Source organism: Hydractinia symbiolongicarpus, chromosome 1, assembly GCF_029227915.1.
Source record: "Hydractinia symbiolongicarpus strain clone_291-10 chromosome 1, HSymV2.1, whole genome shotgun sequence".
Classification (NCBI taxonomy): Eukaryota; Metazoa; Cnidaria; class Hydrozoa; order Anthoathecata; family Hydractiniidae; genus Hydractinia; species Hydractinia symbiolongicarpus.
The window spans coordinates 22,198,685-22,219,974 of record NC_079875.1 but is presented as its reverse complement, the minus strand read 5'-3'; the positions used below and the strand labels follow the sequence as shown (position 1 = coordinate 22,219,974).

The 21,290-nt window shown below is 34.7% G+C and overlaps 2 protein-coding genes and 1 long non-coding RNA gene across 4 annotated transcripts; 1 reads left to right on the top strand and 2 right to left on the bottom strand.

Annotated features, from left to right (window-relative positions):
* Positions 1–320: 320 nt before the first annotated feature.
* On the top strand, positions 321–21,115 carry LOC130646284 (cation channel sperm-associated protein 2-like). Its single transcript, XM_057452463.1, has 16 exons — positions 321–474; positions 11,034–11,179; positions 12,585–12,752; positions 13,506–13,574; positions 14,227–14,399; positions 14,486–14,593; positions 14,954–15,010; positions 15,480–15,604; positions 15,679–15,851; positions 15,964–16,093; positions 19,807–19,929; positions 20,018–20,104; positions 20,243–20,292; positions 20,368–20,452; positions 20,523–20,590; positions 20,934–21,115. The coding sequence occupies exons 2-16, from the start codon at positions 11,038–11,040 to the stop codon at positions 20,987–20,989; spliced, it is 1,614 nt and encodes a 537-aa protein (XP_057308446.1). The 5' UTR covers positions 321–474; positions 11,034–11,037; the 3' UTR covers positions 20,990–21,115.
* Positions 343–3,246, bottom strand: LOC130646294 (uncharacterized). Of its 2 annotated transcripts, none has more exons than XR_008982775.1 (3): positions 3,040–3,246; positions 1,187–1,311; positions 343–376 (listed from the first exon to the last, which is right to left on the bottom strand). It is a non-coding gene; the product is annotated as an uncharacterized LOC130646294 (long non-coding RNA). The 2 variants fall into 2 exon arrangements; XR_008982774.1 differs by lacking the exon at positions 3,040–3,246 and adding an exon at positions 1,851–2,196.
* LOC130613027 (uncharacterized) lies at positions 7,704–10,073 on the bottom strand. Its single transcript, XM_057434377.1, has one exon. It carries the CDS (start codon positions 10,056–10,058, stop codon positions 7,704–7,706), a length of 2,355 nt encoding a protein of 784 aa, XP_057290360.1. The 5' UTR covers positions 10,059–10,073.
* Positions 21,116–21,290: the final 175 nt, after the last annotated feature.

Genomic DNA, 21,290 nt, shown 5'->3' with positions numbered 1-21,290 from the left:
ATAGCGTAAAGTTCTAGATGGAGCATATGAGACTAATGTGTGTAACGATCGTGTTTTTCGAATTAATGTTCGTATGATGATATCGAATATTTGTTGCGGTGTTATGGTCACCGAGCTTACTTTTGTTGTTGATATCTCTTTGTGAAAAAATATTTCAAATGTGGAGGCTTAGAATTAGATTTGTAGTTGTAGTAGCAGAAGTTAAAAGCTCCTAAAAGTAGTTTCATTATAAAATCGTACACTAAGAGGAGTAGAAGTTTTGTATATAGCATATAGCACTGTTGGAGAAATTTGTTTATGAGTTCATTTTATTTGTATTAGATAAAATACAATTTATCTTCGCTGTTAGTACGATCACTGTTGATGATTCCTTTGTCTAAAAAGAAAAGTTGACGGAAATTGAGTTGCATAGAAGATATGTGGAAGATTACTTAGATCAGTCATTGGTTCAGTGAATTAGACGTCACAAGCACAGTAAGTGAGTGCTACCCTGGATTATTCCCCGGCTATTAACATTTTTAAAATCGCCCGCTTTGATTGGTTATACATTACGTCATAGCGATATTCTCCAGTATACATAGAAACCGTTCAAAGTTTTTATGGTAAAATACGGAATGGTTTACAAACGCGAAACACAGGAAAAGTAGTAAATTTGTAACTACCAAAGTTTTTATATACTGTTTTTCTATATTTTCTCTCTGTACAAGGGGTTTTAAAAACTGCTGCTGGCAAGTTCTTTTCCTGACAACACTATTTCGTGCTACGTAAACAAGAATTAATAATGCCAGGAATAGCTATGACGGGTGAACTTGTGGAGTCCTTCACGGGTTAACGACTAGTCTCCTTTTTTAACACCCGTTTCAAAATGGTAGCAAAATTGCTACGTGCTCGCATGTAAGAAGTAGTGATGCGCGGTAAACCTACAACCCAACTAGTCTACGCTAGGCTAAGGACTTATCTGTGTCATAATGCGCACTGTCTGTCTAAGCGAAAGGTGGTTGTAGTAGCAAGGGATGAATTTCCGTAGGTTTAAATGAAATTTTCATGAATTTACCACGGGTTCAATACTAATCTAGATAACAGTTGTTTATAAGGGCAATACTAGAGAATATTGACCGGCATAAAAGTATTTTCCAAGATTCCAAGGGTGATACAATATCTCAGTTACTTTTCACGTGCTACGTACCGTTTGAGTAGGTTATATACTTCTTCATTCTCCATTATTTTTCTCGTCTGTGCTTTCTGAAGTAAGTCTTTGATATCTGCATGCAGAAGATATGTGCGTACTCTGTCACGCAATATTTTTTTTGTCTTAAGGAAAAAATAGTAATAAATTAATGTTATTATGCAGAATTGTTATACAAGAACGGCGTCTCTGCAAACCTGACGTTTTGTCACAACTGTTGTAATATATGGGATTAGCGTTTCATGAATTATTGTGACTCAAACGCTTTCTCTTTTTTAATTATTTTTTCATACCGAATAATATAGAAAAACCTTGAAAATTCTTAAAATACCTGCTGCTTTTAGGCGCCTTAAAATACCTTGGAAAATAATGATTTTTTTTGAAACCCAAGGTTCCTGTCATTAATTTCACAACAGAAACATAATTTTAAAGGTTGTAAGTGCAGATGCTTTAAGTAGTAGAACTGTTTAGTAAAAAAACAATTCCATACAGTTTAAATAAAAGAAGCTGAGTACAGCAGCTACTAATACTTCATTCAACATTTATTTGTTTTGTATTGAGATGGAACCTAAGCAACAAACAGTTTTTGAAGAAGTAGGTAATAGGTGATCACAATCACTGCAATTTAACTGAAGTAATACTTTTTTATTATTATAAGACATACCGCTGAAATATAGATTTAACAGTTCATTTTGTCGGTGTGGTTATTGTTGTTGTTGTTTTCCCTGTGCTCAATCAGAAGTAGCCAATGGGGAACAATTTTGTAATGTGCTGTTCATTTAAGGTGTTTGGGAAGGCCAGAAAAAATTAGGTAACTTATTATTTCGAGAGTAAAAACTTATAACCAACGTAATAATAGGATGTACTGAGTAAATGTTATAAAAGAATTATTTGGTTGACGTGAAAAGAAATATCTGGTTGACGTGAAAAGAAATATCTGGTTGACGGACAAAGAAATATCTGGTTGACGTGAAAAGAATTATCTGGTTGACGTGAAAAGAATTATCTGGTTGACGTGAAAAGAATTATTTGGTTGACGTGAAAAGAATTATCTGGTTGACGTGAAAAGAATTATCTGGTTGACGTGAAAAGAAATATCTGGTTGACGTGAAAAAGACTGGAATGGACAGCTGGTCTTTTTGTGTTTTTGGCTTTAATGGGACAAAGATAAATGTATATTATATTAGACCAAGTTCGTCTACATGGTGTTAAGTAAGTTAAGTAAGACTGTGTACAATTAAAACACTCAAGATGTAAGAAAAACCCTCTAGAAGAATTCACAAAGGCGGAGCAATATGCTTAAGATAGAAAAAGATTATGCTGGTAACGTTGAAGAAAAGGAAGAAGTATTTTTAGAGAAAGTGAACCTTTAAATCTAAGATTTTGTGGTGGAGATTATCACTTTGCATTTCGCAATTTTCTTTCTTTCTAGAACTTTTTGAGTTGTTTTAACTCATCACAGAAAATGTATATAGAACTGAAAGTCAGAAAAATTATCACCCTATAGAAACAGGCCTTTGTTCCAAAAGTAATCTCTTTCTTTTTTAACTCAACTGATTATATATGTTTTAATTTAATGAGAGAAACTAGTCAAAGAATAAATTACGCTTTTTGCGTTAAAAATCGCACTTGTTCCGCAAATATTTTGAATTGTGCCTCCTAATTGCAAAAATAATTTTGGCAAAAATTTCTTTCCTTAAATTAGATAGTAGATTCGCCCTATTATGGACGGCGAACATTGAGTAAAAAAATATGACGGCTTTGCTGAGCAAAAAATACAAATGTAATGGCGTGTAAGAACTCCTGTAAAGTTTTCTCGTTGATGAAATAAAATTAAAATACTTGCATTGTACCTGACTGCAATCTCTTTGTTTTTCACAATTAAATATGTTGCCCAATTCTTTTGTCATTAAGTTGGATTTTCTGATGATTTCATCATCTTTTAATTGGTTCGCATTTCTATGAGAGAATGTAGCCTTGTGTGAAGTATAGTTTTGGCACGTGTTTGTTTTAAAAGTGTCTTTCGCCGAACAAAACGAAGGTAGCGGAGGAAAATCACTGTTTTCTTTAGCCTCACAGCCACTTTGTAGCAATGATTTAATAGGAGGCGGTAAATCTTCTGAAGAATCGTCTATATAAGAGCATAACGTTTCTGAAGATGTCCCATCTTGTTGCATGTTTTCTGTGTTGCTCAATTCACAAAATAAAGGAAGCGCAGGGAAGTTACTGTCTTCCTTGGAATCCTGTTCCCTTTGCAGCAAGGATACGGTGGGATGGGGTAGATTTTCTAAAGAATCGTCCATATAAGAACATAACGTTTCTGTAGATATCCAATCTTGTCGCGTGTTTTCTGTGTCGTTTAATTCATAAAATGAAGAAAGCGCAGTAAAATTATTATTTTCCTTGGAATACTGTCCCCTTTGCAGCAATGATTTAGTGGGATATGGTATATCTGCGAAAGAGTCGTCCATATTTTTATATGAGAACTTAGACTTCTTTAGAATGGAATCTTGGTGCTTGGTTCCTACGTCTCTTAATGTAGACAAAGAGGGCTTTGGAGGAATACTTGTGTTCACTTCAAGGTCTTCTTCGCTTCGCAGCAACGATTCTGCAGGTGGTGGTAGGTGGGAAAGAGATTCAATTTCTTTGTTTTCAATACTTGCCAGCGTGGAATTTTCATGGAGCTCCTCTGTTATCAATGAAGGGTTTGGAAGGTTGCGTTTCTGAGCAGTAGCTATGAATAATAAACGAATTAAGATCGGTTTAGCTTCCGATAAAACAGTTTATAAAACGTATTTTAAAATGCTCACGTACGCAACTGCTGTGTTTCTTTTTGGAACAACATTGTTTCATCAAAGTATGTTAATAACTCTTCACTGGAGATGAATGGTGAAAAGGTTTTTAAGCTAAACGAGACAATAAATCTATATGAAGTGTGCACACACACGTTACATTTATGACAAGAAAGAAGTGTGCACCTTTGTTGACTGCTTGTTCTTTCGACCGCTTTTCTGCGCAACTTGTTCTTTAACTTTGCAACAAATGTTACAGCCTGTTTAGTTCTTTGCAACATTTGCTTTGCTTTTTTTGTACGTTCTGTAAAATAAAGTTGAAAGAAATAATAGCTAGTTCGTATAAAATGAAATAAAAAGCACGACTTTACTAATCACTAACCTATTCTTTTCTTCATCTCTATTTTCTCTTGAATACATTGTTGCAAATGTTCACGCTCCTCTCTGTCTACTAAGAGTAATCCATACTGATGTTCCTGTTATAGAGAAAACATTTCCGTGTTACTCAGCTTCCTAAAAATTTTACTAGGAATAATAAAAAATTACCTTAATTTTCCAAACTTTTACTATTGAGCTCTTTTTAGTGTTTTTAAGGACGAAATTTTGGTTAAAACTTTTTTCCATTTAGAAAAGCATACACTACTATGACCAATATCTGATAGCTGATGGTATTCTCAATTCTCACCTAGGTCTTACAGCTGTCTCACAAAATTCGAAAATATTGCCTAAGTAAATTACATTCCTTTATTTAAAGTTTTTAAAGAATTGCTGCAAAATTTATGTGTCGGTGGCCTGTGGATAAATCCTTTATTTACGGCATTTCGTGTGTCTCGCTACTACGGCTACCATTTTGCGTGACAGACAGATAGAAGTGCACAATGAAAGGATACTCAGTGCGTTTTATCTGATCACGTGTGCACATCCTACCTCCGCAAGCTTCTAAGCTAGGTTTAAATCTGCAAGTTACATGCACATTCGATTTTGTTTCTAGTGGATTTTTTCAAGAGCAGAAAACAGTCTATAACTATTAGGATCTGGAAAGAATAGCAAAATATTTCCAGTTAAGTTTTTTAAAGAATTATTTTGCACAGTATTATATACAGTGAAATACGGCTGAATTTCTTGCTACATTCTACCTCACTATAAATTGGATTATATTTATACTGTTTTGCATGCACAATTGATACTTTTAAAACGTTTAAAATGCAATCTGTGAAGCATTCAAAATAAAATTTTATAAATATTTATTTATTTAAAAAAGGAATTAAAAAATCCCAATCAAAAAATAAGATTTTAGGACAAAATAACACTTTTTTCAGACACACGCATAAAAAATGTAAAAGTGTATATCATAATATAAGAATATAAAAAAAAATCAAGCCAACGGTTACTTTAAAAATATTAAAACTGTAGGTCTACTATAGACCTACAGTTTTAATATTTTTAAATCAAATTTATAGGCATAAATATAAAAGCATAATCTATAAAATCTGCAAAAACAAAATCTATAGATATATGCATCAGTTCATGTTAATGGTGGCAAGTTTTTCTGCGACTTTAAGCCAAGAAACCTTGTGGTTTACTGGTTGTAACGTATCAGAAGGACTTTTCCTTTAATCATTTACAGGTACGTCATTTATATTTCCAGTTAGGATCTCCATTAAATTTGTCCTTCTTTTGATTCTAAAAAAATATATAATTTATCAAATAGCAATCCAAAAATGAAGTTATAGTTTAAGGATTAACCAGTCACATCCGGGTAAAACAACTATATAATGGGTCTATTCAAAAATACTATAAATCGTCAATCTTATACTCCATTGCATGCTTTGCTTTCGACTTACCCCTTTCCCGAGTTACAGATCACCTCTCTCCGAAAAATCCACTTAATGATTATTAATTATAACACGTTACTTGAAAAAAAGACAATTGGTAACTATGGCAGGTCTAAGGTGTTAAAGTTGAAATAACCACGCAATTTTTGCAGAAAAGATACCTAAAAAAACCGCCATAATTTTTTAAAGCGTATGTAAGGCCTTTGAAGACCTCCTTCCTCTTGTACACTTTGATACGCTTTTAGGCTACCTCTCCGCCTCCTTTTTCTTTGAGCATGTTAGCTACATTACTTTCTGTGAACGAGCTCATACCTTTTTTGCTGCAAAGCTACATGGACGTTTATCATGGTGGGTGGGGGGTTTCGTGAAGAACACCAGGAGCAGCTTTAGAATTTGTACAGGAAAATCTTGGTTATCATATCAAAGCTGCAAACGCAAATACGCACTTCTAGCTACACACAAAGAATGAGAATTTCCAAGTGGACTCAGTAAGTAAGTGCGTAACTGTGTTGTAGTTTATATTTTATTAAATTTTTTTGTGTACATTTTCTGAGGTTTAGCCGAATGTCAATTGGACGTTTGGAAAAATGCGAGTGCTCTCTCTTTTCCAAATCCAAACTTACACATTCTTTTTGCAGGACTTTACAGAACTTTACATAAAGAAAAAACAATTAAAATGCTGCAGCTACTTACATTACATAGACATATAGCTAGCTACCTCCAGGGTGTAGGCTTTTTAACAGTGTTCAAAAGATGAGTCCAGCATGGAAATTGATCTAGCTAGCTATCAACATTATCAACTAAGTGTTTTTCACAGCTATGTAATGCAAGAATGTATAAATTTGTCATCATTAAAAGATTCTTCCGGATCACTATCATCATCGCATTGTGAGTTACACAGTGATACTCACTCAAATCTATGGTTGCCGCCATGACAGTTTGATGTCACACACCTGGCCTTTCAGTACAGCTTCACAATTAATTTTTCTTAGGTTCTATTCGTTTATTTTAAACTTTGTGCTACTTCAAAGATGTACTACTTAAGTAGTTTGTTTACACGAAATCAAGTAGCACAGCACGAAACGCAAGATTTCGCTCAGCAAAATAATCTTTTTATTCACGCCTGGCGGACTAAGAGCCGCCCCTTATGGGGCGGCAATTAAAGAGAAGTCGTTGGCCTGTGGAAAAATCTACGGGTTCGCCCGTCCTTTAAATTTACTTGTCGCAACAAAGTAGATAAAAAGATATCGCATTTGGTATTCGTGCGTATTATAAAAATTTCGTGCTTCTGTAACAGGACGCGTCTTTCGCGGACACACAGAAAAAATACGGCTATTATTAAAGAGATTAAACCTATTCTCCTAGATTAAACTTACTTTGTGCATAAAGGTATGAAATGCATCGTGGACGACCACGTAACGAAAGTTATGATCAATGGTTGATTCTACGCGGATAGCACAATTCTAAAAGTAGAAAAGAGGAATACATAAAAATATTTGTTTCAACACTTAGTTCGAAGGAACAATATGATACTAAAACCAAACAAAATAAATTAATCAATTTTGTAGTTATTCGCGAATTGATGGACATATCATATATTCGGTTTTAAATTACCTGTGAGTCAACAATTTTTAAGAAATATGAATTCCCATATTTGTAATCTTCCACCAAACAAATTACTCCTGTGTATCCATTAATCCATTCTTCTTCATTAAGACACCAAACTTGTGCCACCGTCATTGCAACGCACTAAAAATTGATGGAAAAAAACAGATTTAAAGACACGTGGAAAGTATTTATCTGATTATGGAAAAAGTGTATATGTATAAATTGAAAAAAGAAAAATACACGTCTGGAGATGTTGACAATAAACATCTGATTGAAAATCTTTCAGAAAGTACTGTGTACCTTACTATTTTGACCAAGCACATTAAACAACAGTTTGCACTCGTCTTCATACAGCAGCCGAGATGTTGCGTTCGCTGTTTGGGTCGTCTGATGACTCACAAAGTTTTTGACCAATTCGAGAGATCTTTCAAAATCTCTAGTTTGTGTGGAACAATTCGTTTTTTTTATTGGATCATATTCAGTCGATTTGTTAGCTCTTTTCTTTTGGCATGTTTGTGTTTGTTTGTGTGTTTGTTTATACATGTTAAGTACCTCATCTCTTCTAATCGAATTCTGTAACGACATAAACTTAAAAACAAAGGTTCGTCCGTCGGGGAGAACCTCTGTCTTGCTTCCATCTCTAGGCGGTGTATCTCCAATCCGAGTAGTATCACGCTTACACAAAAATTCTGCACATCCTCCAACAACTGCATTGTTTTTGTTTAACTTCATAATTTTGAAATATAAGTCACTTTGCTTCATTATGTCATTGTTAGGGCTATTAAGAAACACTGGTGTTGTTGTAATTCGATCTTTTACCTCCTTAAATATGCTGTTGTCCTTTATAGTTACACTCCCTCTGCATTTCGACTGTGCTTTCATCAAATTACTACTTTTGTTTTCCGTTTTAGTATGCGGGCGTGCCATGCCAGGACTTGAAATTCTAACATGATATGGCACGTTCTTTCTACCTCCCAACCGATGGTGTTTACTCTGTATGTTTTCAACTAATTGTTTTTTGCTTTGTTTAATTTCTTTATCTTCATTTTCCACTTGTTTCTGGTCTTGTTTCTCTTTACTTTCAGCCCATCGTTTTACATCTTTACTTACAGCACATTGATTTTCCTCTTTTTCAGCTTCAGCCTTTTTTTGTCCATTCTCCTTGTTTTCAAGCCATTGTTGTTTAATTCCATCACCTTGAACTAATTGGTCTTCATCTTCTCCTTTTTCAAAACATAGCTGCTCAACTTCCTTAACTTCGACCCATTGTTCTTCATCCTCTTTACCTCCAGCCCATTGTTGTCTACCTTTTTCACCTTCAACCCATTGGTCATTTTCTTCACCTTCAACCCATTGTTGTACTTCTTCCTCACCTTCTACCCATTGGTCTTCTTCTTCTTCACCTTCAACCCATTGTTCTCCATCTTCTTCACCTTCTTCACCTTCATCCCATTGGTCTTTTTCTTCTTCACCTTCAACCCATTGTTGTACTTCTTCCTCACCTTCTACCCATTGGTCTTCTTCTTCTTCACCTTCAACCCATTGTTCTCCATCTTCTTCACCTTCTTCATTTTCATCCCATTGGTCTTTTTCTTCTTCACCTTCAACCCATTGGTCTTTTTCTTCTTCACCTTCAACCCATTGTTCTCCATCTTCTTCACCTTCAACACATTGGTATTTTTCTTCTTCACCTTCAACCCATTCGTCTTCATCTTCTTCACCTTCAACACATTGGTATTTTTCTTCTTTACCTTCAACCCATTTGTCTTCATCTTCTTCACCTTCCACCCATATGTCGTTATCTTCTTCACCCTCAAACCACTGTTGTCCATCTTCACTTTCAACCCATTGTTCTCCATCTTCTTCACCTTCAACCCATTTGTTTTCATCTTCTTCACCTTTAATCCATTGTTCTTCACCGTCTTCACCTTCAACCCACTGTTGTCCGTCTTCATTACCTTCAGCCCGTTGTTGCCCATCTTTTTCACCCTCAGCCCACCCTCCGTCTTCATTACCTTCAGCCCGTTGTTGCCCATCTTTTTCACCCTCAACCCACTGATGTCCATCTTCACCTTCAACCCACTGATGTCCATCTTCGCTTTCAACCCATTTGTCTTCATCTCCTTCACCTTCAACCCACTGTTGTCTGTCTTCATTACCATCAGCCCATTGTTGGTCATCTTTTTCACCCTCAGCCCATTGGTCATTTTCTTCACCTTCAACAAACTGTTGTACATCTTCTTCACCTTCAACCAATTGATATTCATCTTCTTCACCCTCAACCCACTGATGTCCATCTTCACCTTCAACCCACTGATGTCCATCTTCGCCTTCAACCCATTGGTCTTCATCTTCTTCTGTTTCAACCCATTGTTTAATATTTTTTTTACCTTTAATACGTTCATTTTTATCTAATTGACTTTGATGCCATTGTTTTTTATCCTCATTATCTTCAGTGAACATGTCTTCATTTTCTTCATCGTCAAACTGCTCTTCAAGTAATTTCATATTGGTATTTGCATCTTCCTTGCTAGTGTTGCTTACATCAAGAAATACACCGCCATTGGGTTGCGTAAACACATTTTTAGGCACTCCTCGACGGGAAAAACGTTTATAAAATTTCGAAAGATTACCCATGTTATATAACCTTCGACGTAGAGCAGTGCAAGATGGAACAATATTATGTGCAATTTGAGGTAGAACACCAGTAGGTCTTCCCGCATCTCTCCATCAGGTGTAGGTTGTGTGAAAGGTCTACAAAGTAACATAGATAAAAATGTAAAAAAAAAACCCACCACAAATCATGCCATTTTCAGATTTATAAGAAAAGAGAAAATCCCAAATCTAGTATTTTACTACCAAGCATTTTGTTTATTTTGTTTTAATCTGTAAAAGAAGTCCTAGCAACTTAAGAGAATTTCGCCTTGCATAGTAGAATATAAATCTGGATGTCAAAGCAAAAGAGAAGTAATAAATAGCAAAATCAATGAAAACAACTTTCTACAACTTTTTGATGTTAAAGTGTAGATTTGGGATCCTGCTAAACTTTGCAGAAATTGACTAGAAGAAACGTAATGTGTATTTGCGTAAATTGCTGTAAAATTTTGTGTTTCTTTCAATTTTGTGTAATACATTCTTTTTTGTACATGTTCTAAAACAAGTAAGAATATATAATGTTGTGGCTGCTTTTCTGTTTGACTTTAAATATGAAAAAAAAAACAAGATGGTTAAAGTTAAAGTGTGTGCCAATAACATAAGCAAATATTTATTGCTGCATTTTTGTATCTTTTATGACATATGACAAGTTTTATTTCATTTTATCAATAGTTATGGAGGGAGATAAACTTTTTCTTAATGCTGGCAAAAGTAGCACCCCTAAGAAAAGACCTAAATGTGAAATGCTTACTAAAGAATGGGACATAAATTGTGTTTTCTGGAATCTAATAGGTTTATAGATATTACTTAACAGGGACTAACTTCCTAAATTTGTAGCGGCTTCTTTATAGTTAATTTCGACATTTTCGAAAATTCCTTCCCCCCCTAGATGTCTTAAAAGCTTTTGTTATCTAAAAAAATTGTCTTTGTTTTATTTTTGTATCTATTTTTAAACAGAAAAATGAAAGCACCTGATTCTGTAGAAGATCTAATTCCTCGGGCTGAAATCTTTCGTTCAAAACTGATAGAAGATTTTCAGTTGTTGGAATCGATGACAAAAGGTAGTGCTGAAGTGCCTAAGTATTACTCCAGCGAAGTGAGTGGTAAGTGGACGGTTAAACTGTTGAACATCGCGAACATAAAAAATGCTACCCTTCATTAATATTATTTGCAAATAGTTAAAATGCAAGACAGTTTATGAGCAATTTTTTTTTCCTTTTGTAAATTTTTTCTGTGGACTATAATACAATTTTTTTATTTATTTGTTTGTTTTTTGTTTGTTTGAAATTCAAAAGCCCAAAACGTAGAGGTATAGTTTTTTTGTTTTTGAGACAATCTTTACGTAGAAAAAAAAAGAATATAGAAAATTATTGGCTCCCTTTTTTATCTTTAAAGTTTAGTTTCCACTGGTGACTAACGTGAAATAACGTGAAATAATTTTTTTTGAACATTTTTTTTTATTCCGTACCCTTTAATCGATGTTATGGATAGTTTCCACTGAAGAGAAAAACTTATTTCATGTTAAAAACAACAACAAGTGGATATATTTTTGGGAAAGAAACTGTTGGTGTTCTTTTTGTTGGGAAAATAAGAAGTATAATTAAAGTAGTCAATAGGGTCCGTGGAATAGTTCCGTCATTTGAACTTTGATGATGCCAGTAATGAGTCGTTGATATACATACAAAAAATCAATCAGGCTAATCAAAAATTTTTATAAGATATACATTTTATGTGCTTATTACATGTGCTTTCGGCGAACGGTTAAAGAGATTTGAGAGTTCAAAAAATTGTGCTGGATGAACCCCAATCTATTCATTAAACCATCTAGAAAGCAACGGTTTACCCGGCCGTGACACTTTGTAGAAAAGATTGTGGAGGATCATTTCGTACCTACTAGTATTGATTACACAAACGATTCAACTTTTGTTGAATATTGGGCTGACCACATTAAGCAGTTAGAAATGCTGATCACCCAAATATTCCAAGCTTCATCGAACTCAGTGATGCACTATTCTTTCACGCTTTTAAAATTGTAAAAATGATCCTTGCTAGGTGGGAGAGTTTTTCTCGCATAGCCTTTTTTGCATAGGTTCTCCAAAAGCTATTTTGTGCTAAGGAGCCCACGAAACAACGATATACGATGGGCGAATATACCTGTGGATGTTTCTATGTGGTAACAACTTTAAATATTGTTCCTATGTTCTTCATCTCCCGAACATTATTTCTTTTTCCAAAATTTCATTCATGTTTTAGTTTTGAAAAAATATGTGCAAAAAATTATTTTACGTTATTTCACGTTAGTTACCAGTCGAAACCAAGTTCTCCTTGTAAAAAATTTATCTTTTTTTAAAGAGCATTTTCCTTTTAAAAAAAAATATTTTGTAATATTATAACCTATTCAATGATATTAAAATTGAAAATATGACAAAAGTAGCCGGTGCTACATATGTCCTAACAATAATTTTATTGTTTCTTTGTCTCTTGAAGTTTTCTTTGTGTTCCTTGCAGACTCGCCTGCAGCTATGTTCAAGATGCTAAGAGAAACACCTCACGCTCTAGTCAAGTTTCATGTGTACACAACTAAAGCAGAAGTAACGTACGATGACAGACGACTGAACAGAGTGAAGACAAAAAACACAATCCCGTTTGGTCCATGGGCTAGAATGATAATTAACAGTACCTTTTTGTGTTCTTATATGATGTTTTATTTAATTGCTAAGTTTTTACAGCGGTGTTGCTGGGTAATTTTTCAACATCCTCCCACTGTTACGTCTCCCATCACTGCCCACTGCTACGCCTCCCACCACCAGTCACTGCTACTCCTCCCGCCACCACCCACTGCTTTTTCTCCCACTACAACCCACTGCTACGCGCCCAACCACTAGTCACTGCTACGCCTCCCGCCACCAGCCACTGCTACGTCTCACACCACCACCAATTGCCACGTCGCCTTAAAAATTTGAAACTAAATTTCTTGTGCGTTGTGATATTGTTGTTTGATTTTCTGTATGTGTTTTTTAAACATTCACATACGTGCGAATAAGTGAAGAAACTTTTCACTGTCAGTTTTATGTTCTTACGTAAATCACGTAAACAAGTATAAAAATTTTCCTATATTAAAAAATACATGAATTTAATTGTAATAATTCTTTTATTTTTTGGTCCTATATTTCGTAAGTTTCTTGTAAAAAATAATAGAAAAACTTTGCAATACACCTGAAAATAACTAATCTCAAAATCCTCATTATTGAATTCCTATCCAACGACCTTACGAAGTCTACACTTTTTATAACGTCCTTCGTACAGACGGGGGGGGGGGGGGGGGAGGGGGGTAGCAGTGAAATTGCAAAGTAAGTACTCTTTTGTCGAAACCGAGCAAGCAATAATTAATCTCAATATCTTGGTGAGTCAACTTAACCAATTTTTTAGATCAACACTTCCACAATTTCATGTTACTGTTGATCCTGTCAAATTCAATCGTTCTTGGAGTTCAAGCGGGTAATTTTTTTTTTTTGTTACTTCGGATGACATGGGTGATTATTTAGTATGTTAGTGATGCGCAAAGTAGTCCTTCTTCAATATGAACTTCGGAAGACTTTGTGTAAGTTATGGCATCCAGCAACTGGTAAAACCCGCATCGATATTCCATATTTGGCTCACACCGTACGGTTTAGTCTCCAGCAACTGTTGTTATATATTTTGAACATCCCATCATCGTGAAATCGTCCACAATGTTTCGAAATAAAATGACAAAATATTATAAGTTTTGAGAATGTGTGTTTGTTTTGTTAAAACATTTCTTTGTTGAAAAATATACTCTATAAATGTTAAAAATCCATTTTTCATTTTTATAAAATAAGAAATAGAGAAAAAAAAATAGAGAAATTAAGAAAGGTGTTAAAACGAGTAATCCCAAAGCGAAAAAGACTTAACATTTAATATAAAATAATAAAATGGTTTTTTAACATTTATTTTGAAATTACGGCGTTTTCATTACCTAAAATATTCTAATTCCAAACAATATGTGATGACGCTATTAAGAAAAAAATCTGTAATAGCAAATGATGTGTGCTCTTTTAGCTAATCAGAAAATTTCCTAGCAAGGGAACACAATTTGAAAGCCTGTGATTTCTCTTCTTGTTGTTTTTAGAAGTCACACACAACAATGATGCGTCAGTGAAAGGATTAAAGTTGTTTCTAGACATTTTTGATTATTTGTCCATGATGATATTCGTGGTGGAGATCTTATTAAAATGGGTTGATGGATTTTGGGAGTTTTGGAAGAATGGGTGGAACAACTTCGATTTCTTCGTCACGGTGATGGTAGGGACACGAAGCACTAACGAACCATCTCATATAACCGAGACATTTAATAAATATTAGCTGATCTTAATTTGTTTTTCTGTTAGTCAGTACTACCTGAGCTGATCAAACTTTCTGGCAAGATGGCCACTGATGAGTTGGCTGTTGTAGCTGAAAACCTTAGAGTGTTTCGTATTTTACGATCTCTTAAAATGGTAGGTTTAAACGGAATTCCTGACATACGTAGTAATGCATCGAGTAAGCGCCCATGCATTAAAGGTTTAGAGTGGGCTATTAGAGGCAATAGAGGGAAATTGTTGGATTTTAAAAATGATTTGAAGTATTACTAAAGCGAAATAATGGTATAAATTGTCATTTTTTTGTTTTTACCTAGTATTGATTTTAATAGGCTATATTGAAACTTTCATAAAAACAGCTAGCTACGGTGTGTTGTATTTCAAAAGTTAATTGTATTCTTTACTAATTCTAAATGTTGGTTTAGTTGTTTGTTCCATGTTGTGGTTTTCGTTGTAGCAGCTAGTGTGGAAAGACACTATAACGTGATTTTCTTTCAGGTGTCTCGTTTTGCTCAGCTACGGATCATCGTGCTCACTATTTTAAAAGCTTTCAAGGTACCCGTACATGTTGACTCATTTACTGAACTGATATTATCGGATCTAATAGGATGCTGTTGATAGAAAAAAGAGTTTTTTTCCGAGTGACAGACATTTTTCCTCCTATGCCATGTAAACAGGAAATCGAAATAATATTATACTGAGAAGACGAGTATTTTTTCCTGGACAGTCCCCTGAATCTTAACAACACGCATAGTATTTGGTGACTGTTTCTCGTCGCCTTTGTAATATTTGAATGCAAAAAGTGCTTAAAACAGATTGGCCAACCATTTTGGAATTCCTTCAATCGTTCTAGAATATTTTATACTCTTATATGTCAAAAATGTTTATTTTAGCTCCCTAACCCGACTTCTTATAAGTTAAGTATTTGCCAGTTTTCCTGTTTCTTCATGTTTTTGAAAAATGTTGGCCACCTTGTTATCTCATTTATTCTGTTACATCTAAATGTGTTTAAAATTTTGTTTAGTCTATGGTTTTCATTTTAACTTTACTTGGTGTATTCATGTACATCTTCGCAGTCGCTGGGACTGTTATATTTGCTTCGTATTCGAAGTCAACACGAACAGACTTGCTCTACAAAAACAGCTTTAGGTGACAGTTCACTGTTTTCACTTTTGCTTTTACTAGCAAATATAGTGATATGTATATATGTATTTATCTCTTAGTACGTTAGGCCAATCACTGGCGACTTTGTTTCAACTGTTTACGTTAGATCATTGGTTCGACGTATTAAGTGATCTGACCAAAGTATCAAATGGCTTAGTGAGCAAAATCTATATCATATTGTGGATATGTATAGGCGCATTTATCTTTCGTAATATATTTGCTGGCATTATGGGTACGTCAGCTACCATTTTTTAATTCACGAATTTCAACAAATTTATAGTGTAGGACGTGTATTTCCCGGAACGATTTTTCTGAATTTAATTTAGTTCATTTTCATATTATAGTGATGAACTTTCAGAACATTCGTCAGGATTTTGCAAACCAATGCAACGAGAGAGAACAGGAAATGGAAGAAGATGCGAAGGAGATGCTACTTGAAATGGAGCTGGCTATGCAATTTGCTAGGCAGTCGTTGTAAGTAATAATTTCTTCTTCTTAATTATATGTTTGTCTGAATATGCTTTTTGACTAGTTTTGAAATCAAACAAAATTTTCTACTCTCTGTTTTTTTAGCTCAATTTCCGTGGGTTTTTTTAAGGGAGGTTGGTGGTGGTGGTGGGGGGGGGGGGGGGGGGGGGGATCGCTTCTGTTGTATGAAACGACGTAACCGTGATATTACGTGAGTGATAGTAAAGGCTGTCTTTTATTATCACTTAGCAAAATCTGTTACTGCATTTTACAGAGGGCAGCTCTGGAGAGAAAAATATTAGGTTACGTGTGATGAAAAACATGGTTGATGAATCTTCGATGACCAGGCAAGCAAGAAAAAAAGAACATGAAATAGTTAGGATTTCAGATAACAAAACGCGACCATTACCTACACCTTCTTTGACCGGTTTTTGAAGAGATTGCCTTAATGCCACGGATTTTATCAGTGGAGCCTGGCCACCAGACCCGTCCTTTTTTTAACCATGCGTACAAATGTAAATTATTCGTAAATATAGGATTTTGTTCAGAGTCGGGTTTTTAGTTTAGCAGGCCATTATGTCGACGCTGTCTTGGTTAGCTGTCAATTTGTTAGCTAGACGCTATGATAAAATTTTGGATATTGTATTGTTTTATTTACCGCTGACTACTTCTGAGATGTTGTATTGGTTAGCATGGCAGATTTAGCTAGCTAGCTTTCAGATTTGATATAGTGATAACAGTGGGCGGTCAACGTTTGGGTGCAACGTACATACAGACAAACTATAGGCTAATTACAGGCTGATTACTGGTTATCTCTGATTGATAGACAGGATTCAGTTTTTTACTAAAAATTTTGATTTTATGTGTGCATGCATGAAGGGGAGAAAGAAAAACAGAACTACGTCAGATAAAATCAAATAAAACCTGATTGCTATAATGATACATTTCAGGGTGGGTGGTTAAGAAGGGAAGACGTCATACCAAATTTTCCCTTTGTGCCGTTAAGGTTTTAGACATACATAGCTATCGAATTATCTTTACGCCTCTCCATGTGTTGAAAAAAAATACCGCTTTTTCAATAATCCGCTGCGGTATTGCTTTATAGTATACTTGAGTGTGCACACTCGGGCCAACAATGTTGGGAATCTGTATTTGTCAACCACTTTTATTCCATATTGGATCACGCATATAAAGCTAAAAATTCGAAATCTTTTAACCTGCGAGGAACAAAGTACAATAGTTTATTTTACAAAACTCCAACCATTGATTGATTTATAAAGATTTAAGAAAAATTATTCAGCATGATAAAATTTTGGACACAACACGTTTTCGGACAAATAATTTTTGTCACAACGTTTGTCACGCCAAAATTCCCTAACGCTGAAATAAAGCGTAGGATTTTAAAAAGAGTTTTTTTAAAGACAAAAATACAAGTTTAATGGGTCTAATTAGTAAATAAAAAATTATCATGTGCGCAGAAAAATTAGAGCTCCATTTTTTGGTTATAAAACCTTTTAATAAAGATGTGTTTGATGTTTCCATTAGATGATAAGCGTTGCGTCGCAGTGTAACAGTAGATCAGGTAGTCGTTTTGTTTTCATTATGAAGGTGACATTTTTATATCAGATAGGTTTTACGACACAGTGGTTACGAATAACATATAACATGTCCCGGAAAGCTGTTGTGACGAAGAAGTTTTTAATGGAAAAAGCAAAAGGTAATACATTAGGCAAAATCTACTCGTTATAATTTTAAACGCAAGGCAATGTTTACCGTCTAATGGACGAAACATTTTTTTTTCTATTAAACTTTGTGTACATATTTACCCGAAGAGATGGACAGCGTTTAGAAATTTAGAGGCCGTTTATATGAGACCCGAAGTGGACTCAAACTGGTTTGAGTTAGAAAAAGTTCATGATATCCATGGAAACACTTGCACCCCGAAGTGAAATGCGATTTATGAGAAGTACGCATGCGTATTTGTATTAGAAATGAGGCTAGCAGGTAATGGCGCGATTTATTCTCTCTTTTCTTTCGATGTACGAGCGAATCAGCATCGAAAAACATGAATAACAAATACAAATACAAGTAAGAGGAACCGTTTTTATTCCCTCAAGAATTCGTATAGTAATTCTATAATCTGTAGCAATGGCATAGCTAATGCCATTCATACATCTTCGATTTTGTGTTTAGTAAAAAGGCGTTACTTGAAAAGGTGGACAAGAAAACAGACGCGGAACAGCATTTTGACGAGATATTGTCAGATATAGGATAGTTTGCTAAGAATAATGGCTATTTGATTACGTGTGGACCGCAATACATTAAATTGATCTTGTTTGCTTCCACAGCAGTTTGCATACTCTTTCATTACATTTGACAATAAGGGGTAAGCAGGATGGGTATGTATAGGTGAAACTTTGGCTTGTGTTTGTGTTAGTGTCCATACAAAGAAACTACATGAATTCATTAGGATCTTCCATTCGAAATTGATTTAAAAGTGCATTAAAGAACGTATTAAAGAACGTAATATTTCATCTATGCAGCTCATTTTGTACTCGTTCCCAGCAAATATGCTATGACTAATAAAGCTACTAAAATACGTCCACTCATCTGTTTTTTTTTTGCGAAAGTTTTCTCAAAGGAGAATATGAACTGGGTAAATATTTTTATATTTGTGAGATTTGGTTCTCGAGATATTTGAAGTTGAGTGGTAGAACGGTTGCTGCTATTACTGTCAGTTGGGATATTCTGTTAAGTAAGTAAGTAACGGGAAGTTTTAATGTCCTCTCCGACTGTAACTATGTTACATTACCGCCAGAGATACGTATATCATTGCTTTAACTTGCTTGCTTGCCACACAAGCCGGTTAGCGGTCAGTAGATGGCACCAAACACTGACAACACTGCATTTAAAGTGCACCGGAGTGGGGGACTCGAACCTGAAACCTTATGATTACAAGTCGAATGCGCTACCACTACACCATCTGCTGTTCAGTAAATTACGAACTTGTTTGACATAATTCTGCGGGAATGTAAACAAACACATTCTGAATAAACGAAGCGATGGTTGAACGAATAAACTGTAGTACGTCACTTGCGATTGAAAGTAGTATTATTTCTTTACCTATGTTCTCATGTTATTAAATTCTTTGAAATTATTTTTTCGGTTATACTGGTTTGTCTTGACACTTTCTTTAATTCTTGTGTCTGAACGTAAAAAGTTATGTGAACTCTTCATCCAATGTGACCAGACTTCATCCAGCATCTTACAAATCTTGTTGAGCTATGAGCACTGTGTGACGTCACAAATCAAGAGAATATGTACAAACCAAGTGGGCCTTTACTCGATAATGGCGGCGACCTTTAACGTTTATCACTTTTTGGAACCAAGATTTGGACATAGAAAGATACAAATTTAAATTTTTATGCCACGGTGTTTTCGTGATATATAAGAATGTTTCTATTACATAAAAATATATATGTATTTTTTTTTTATTTCAGGTTTATTCCAGATGCGCATTTTAACCTTGAACGTATAGCTTTTTAACCTCCAATAAATTGGTCCAACTAAACTTATAGTGTATTCCAGCCTTTACACATTTGTCATCATAATACGAAGATTTGACATTTCTTAAAGCACACGACATTTTTAATAAAACTTTCACGAATCGAATTTACATTAGAAAACGTATTATTTACCGTTATTCTCACCAACATTAGGAAAAACAGAGAAACAAGCCTGCGAAAGAAAAGCGTGACGCAACACCATGGTTCTGAAGAGATTTTAATGAAAGACTCTCTAAGTCAAGCGTCAAACGTGTCTCAAAGTGAAAGCCCTGCTGAGTGAGAAAATGTTTCTTCGAAAGGAAAATAAAATTTGTGTGAAGTTGTTTGGTTATTTAGCAGTTCTTTAACCGTACCTGTATTTTAGGTGGGGGTTGTCAAAAGAGACACTCGCTTCTTGTCGATTCGCCACAGTCAATGAGTCAGTACTGCAACCAGTGGTGAACAAAAAAAGGTACAGATTTTCAAGCCATAGTATGCATGCCAACACTGCACAATTTACATTCATATTTTTCAGCGTGCATGTCCAACAAACTTTTATTTTTTATAGTATGCACTGCTAACACAGAAGTTTTCACTTTTATATTTTCAGCGCTATGGTCGAAGATATGAACCAAAGTGAAGGATTTCCGGAGTCAGCAAGTTAGGTCGTATTGCTTCCCTTAAATAATGTTCATTTATAGCATCTCTGTAAATGACAGTTCGATTTTTTTTAAGCTTGGAATGCTACAGTCCGCCTAAATTTGCACAACCTGGCTAACAGCACAAAAGAGACATTATGGCCTCGTGACACGCTTTTCAGGTGAGGAAAACTATTTAATGGAACATGTGAGAGGATATTTAATTGCATGAACTCTGTTTTGTTGCTGTAGATATTTTCAATTAATGGAAGCGTTACAAGATAACTTAGCCGAACGACAACAACTGCAATTACTAGCAGGTAAAATGTCTTCAACTAATTGCACGTGTTACCTTCAGGGTGGAAATTTTTGCAGGGTTTATTTTCGCAGTCCAAAATCCCAAAAATTCGTTGAACAAATATTTCACGATGCATATGTTCGAAAGTTTTTTGCAAAGTGTAGACGAGTAAAAAAAAAAATTATTCAAAATTTGAAACGTCATTTTCCAGCTCGTCAAAAATGTAAGATTGATAAAAAAGATTTGCAGAAAAAATGTTTGCGTCTGAATACATTTTTTTTCACCCGATCGAAAAAAACTCGCAGTAAAAATTCGCACGAAAATATCTAGCCATTGTTTCACAGTACATCTTTTCTTTTGTTTAGTTCAAGCTATGAGCAACATGCATGACTCTGCATGTCATGATCAAAATGGTAGCTGAAAGCCGTGGAGTATTTTCTGTTAAAAGTTTAAATGTTCACTAGTTATTTATTAGGAAAAAAATCGAGTTCTAAAAAAGCTTTTCTTTCCTACTCCAATAATTTTGGCAGTTTATTAATAAATAAGTTTCTGAAAGTTGAATAAGTTTCTAAATTTTAAATATATTGCATTCGGAATTGTAAGGACATGAATGTTTGATCGAAATGTGGAATAACGTAGTGCCGAACAAACTCGGTCGAAGTATAAACAAAGCAGAATTGTTACAGTGACGAAATTTTTTTACAATCTATGCCAAAAAGATG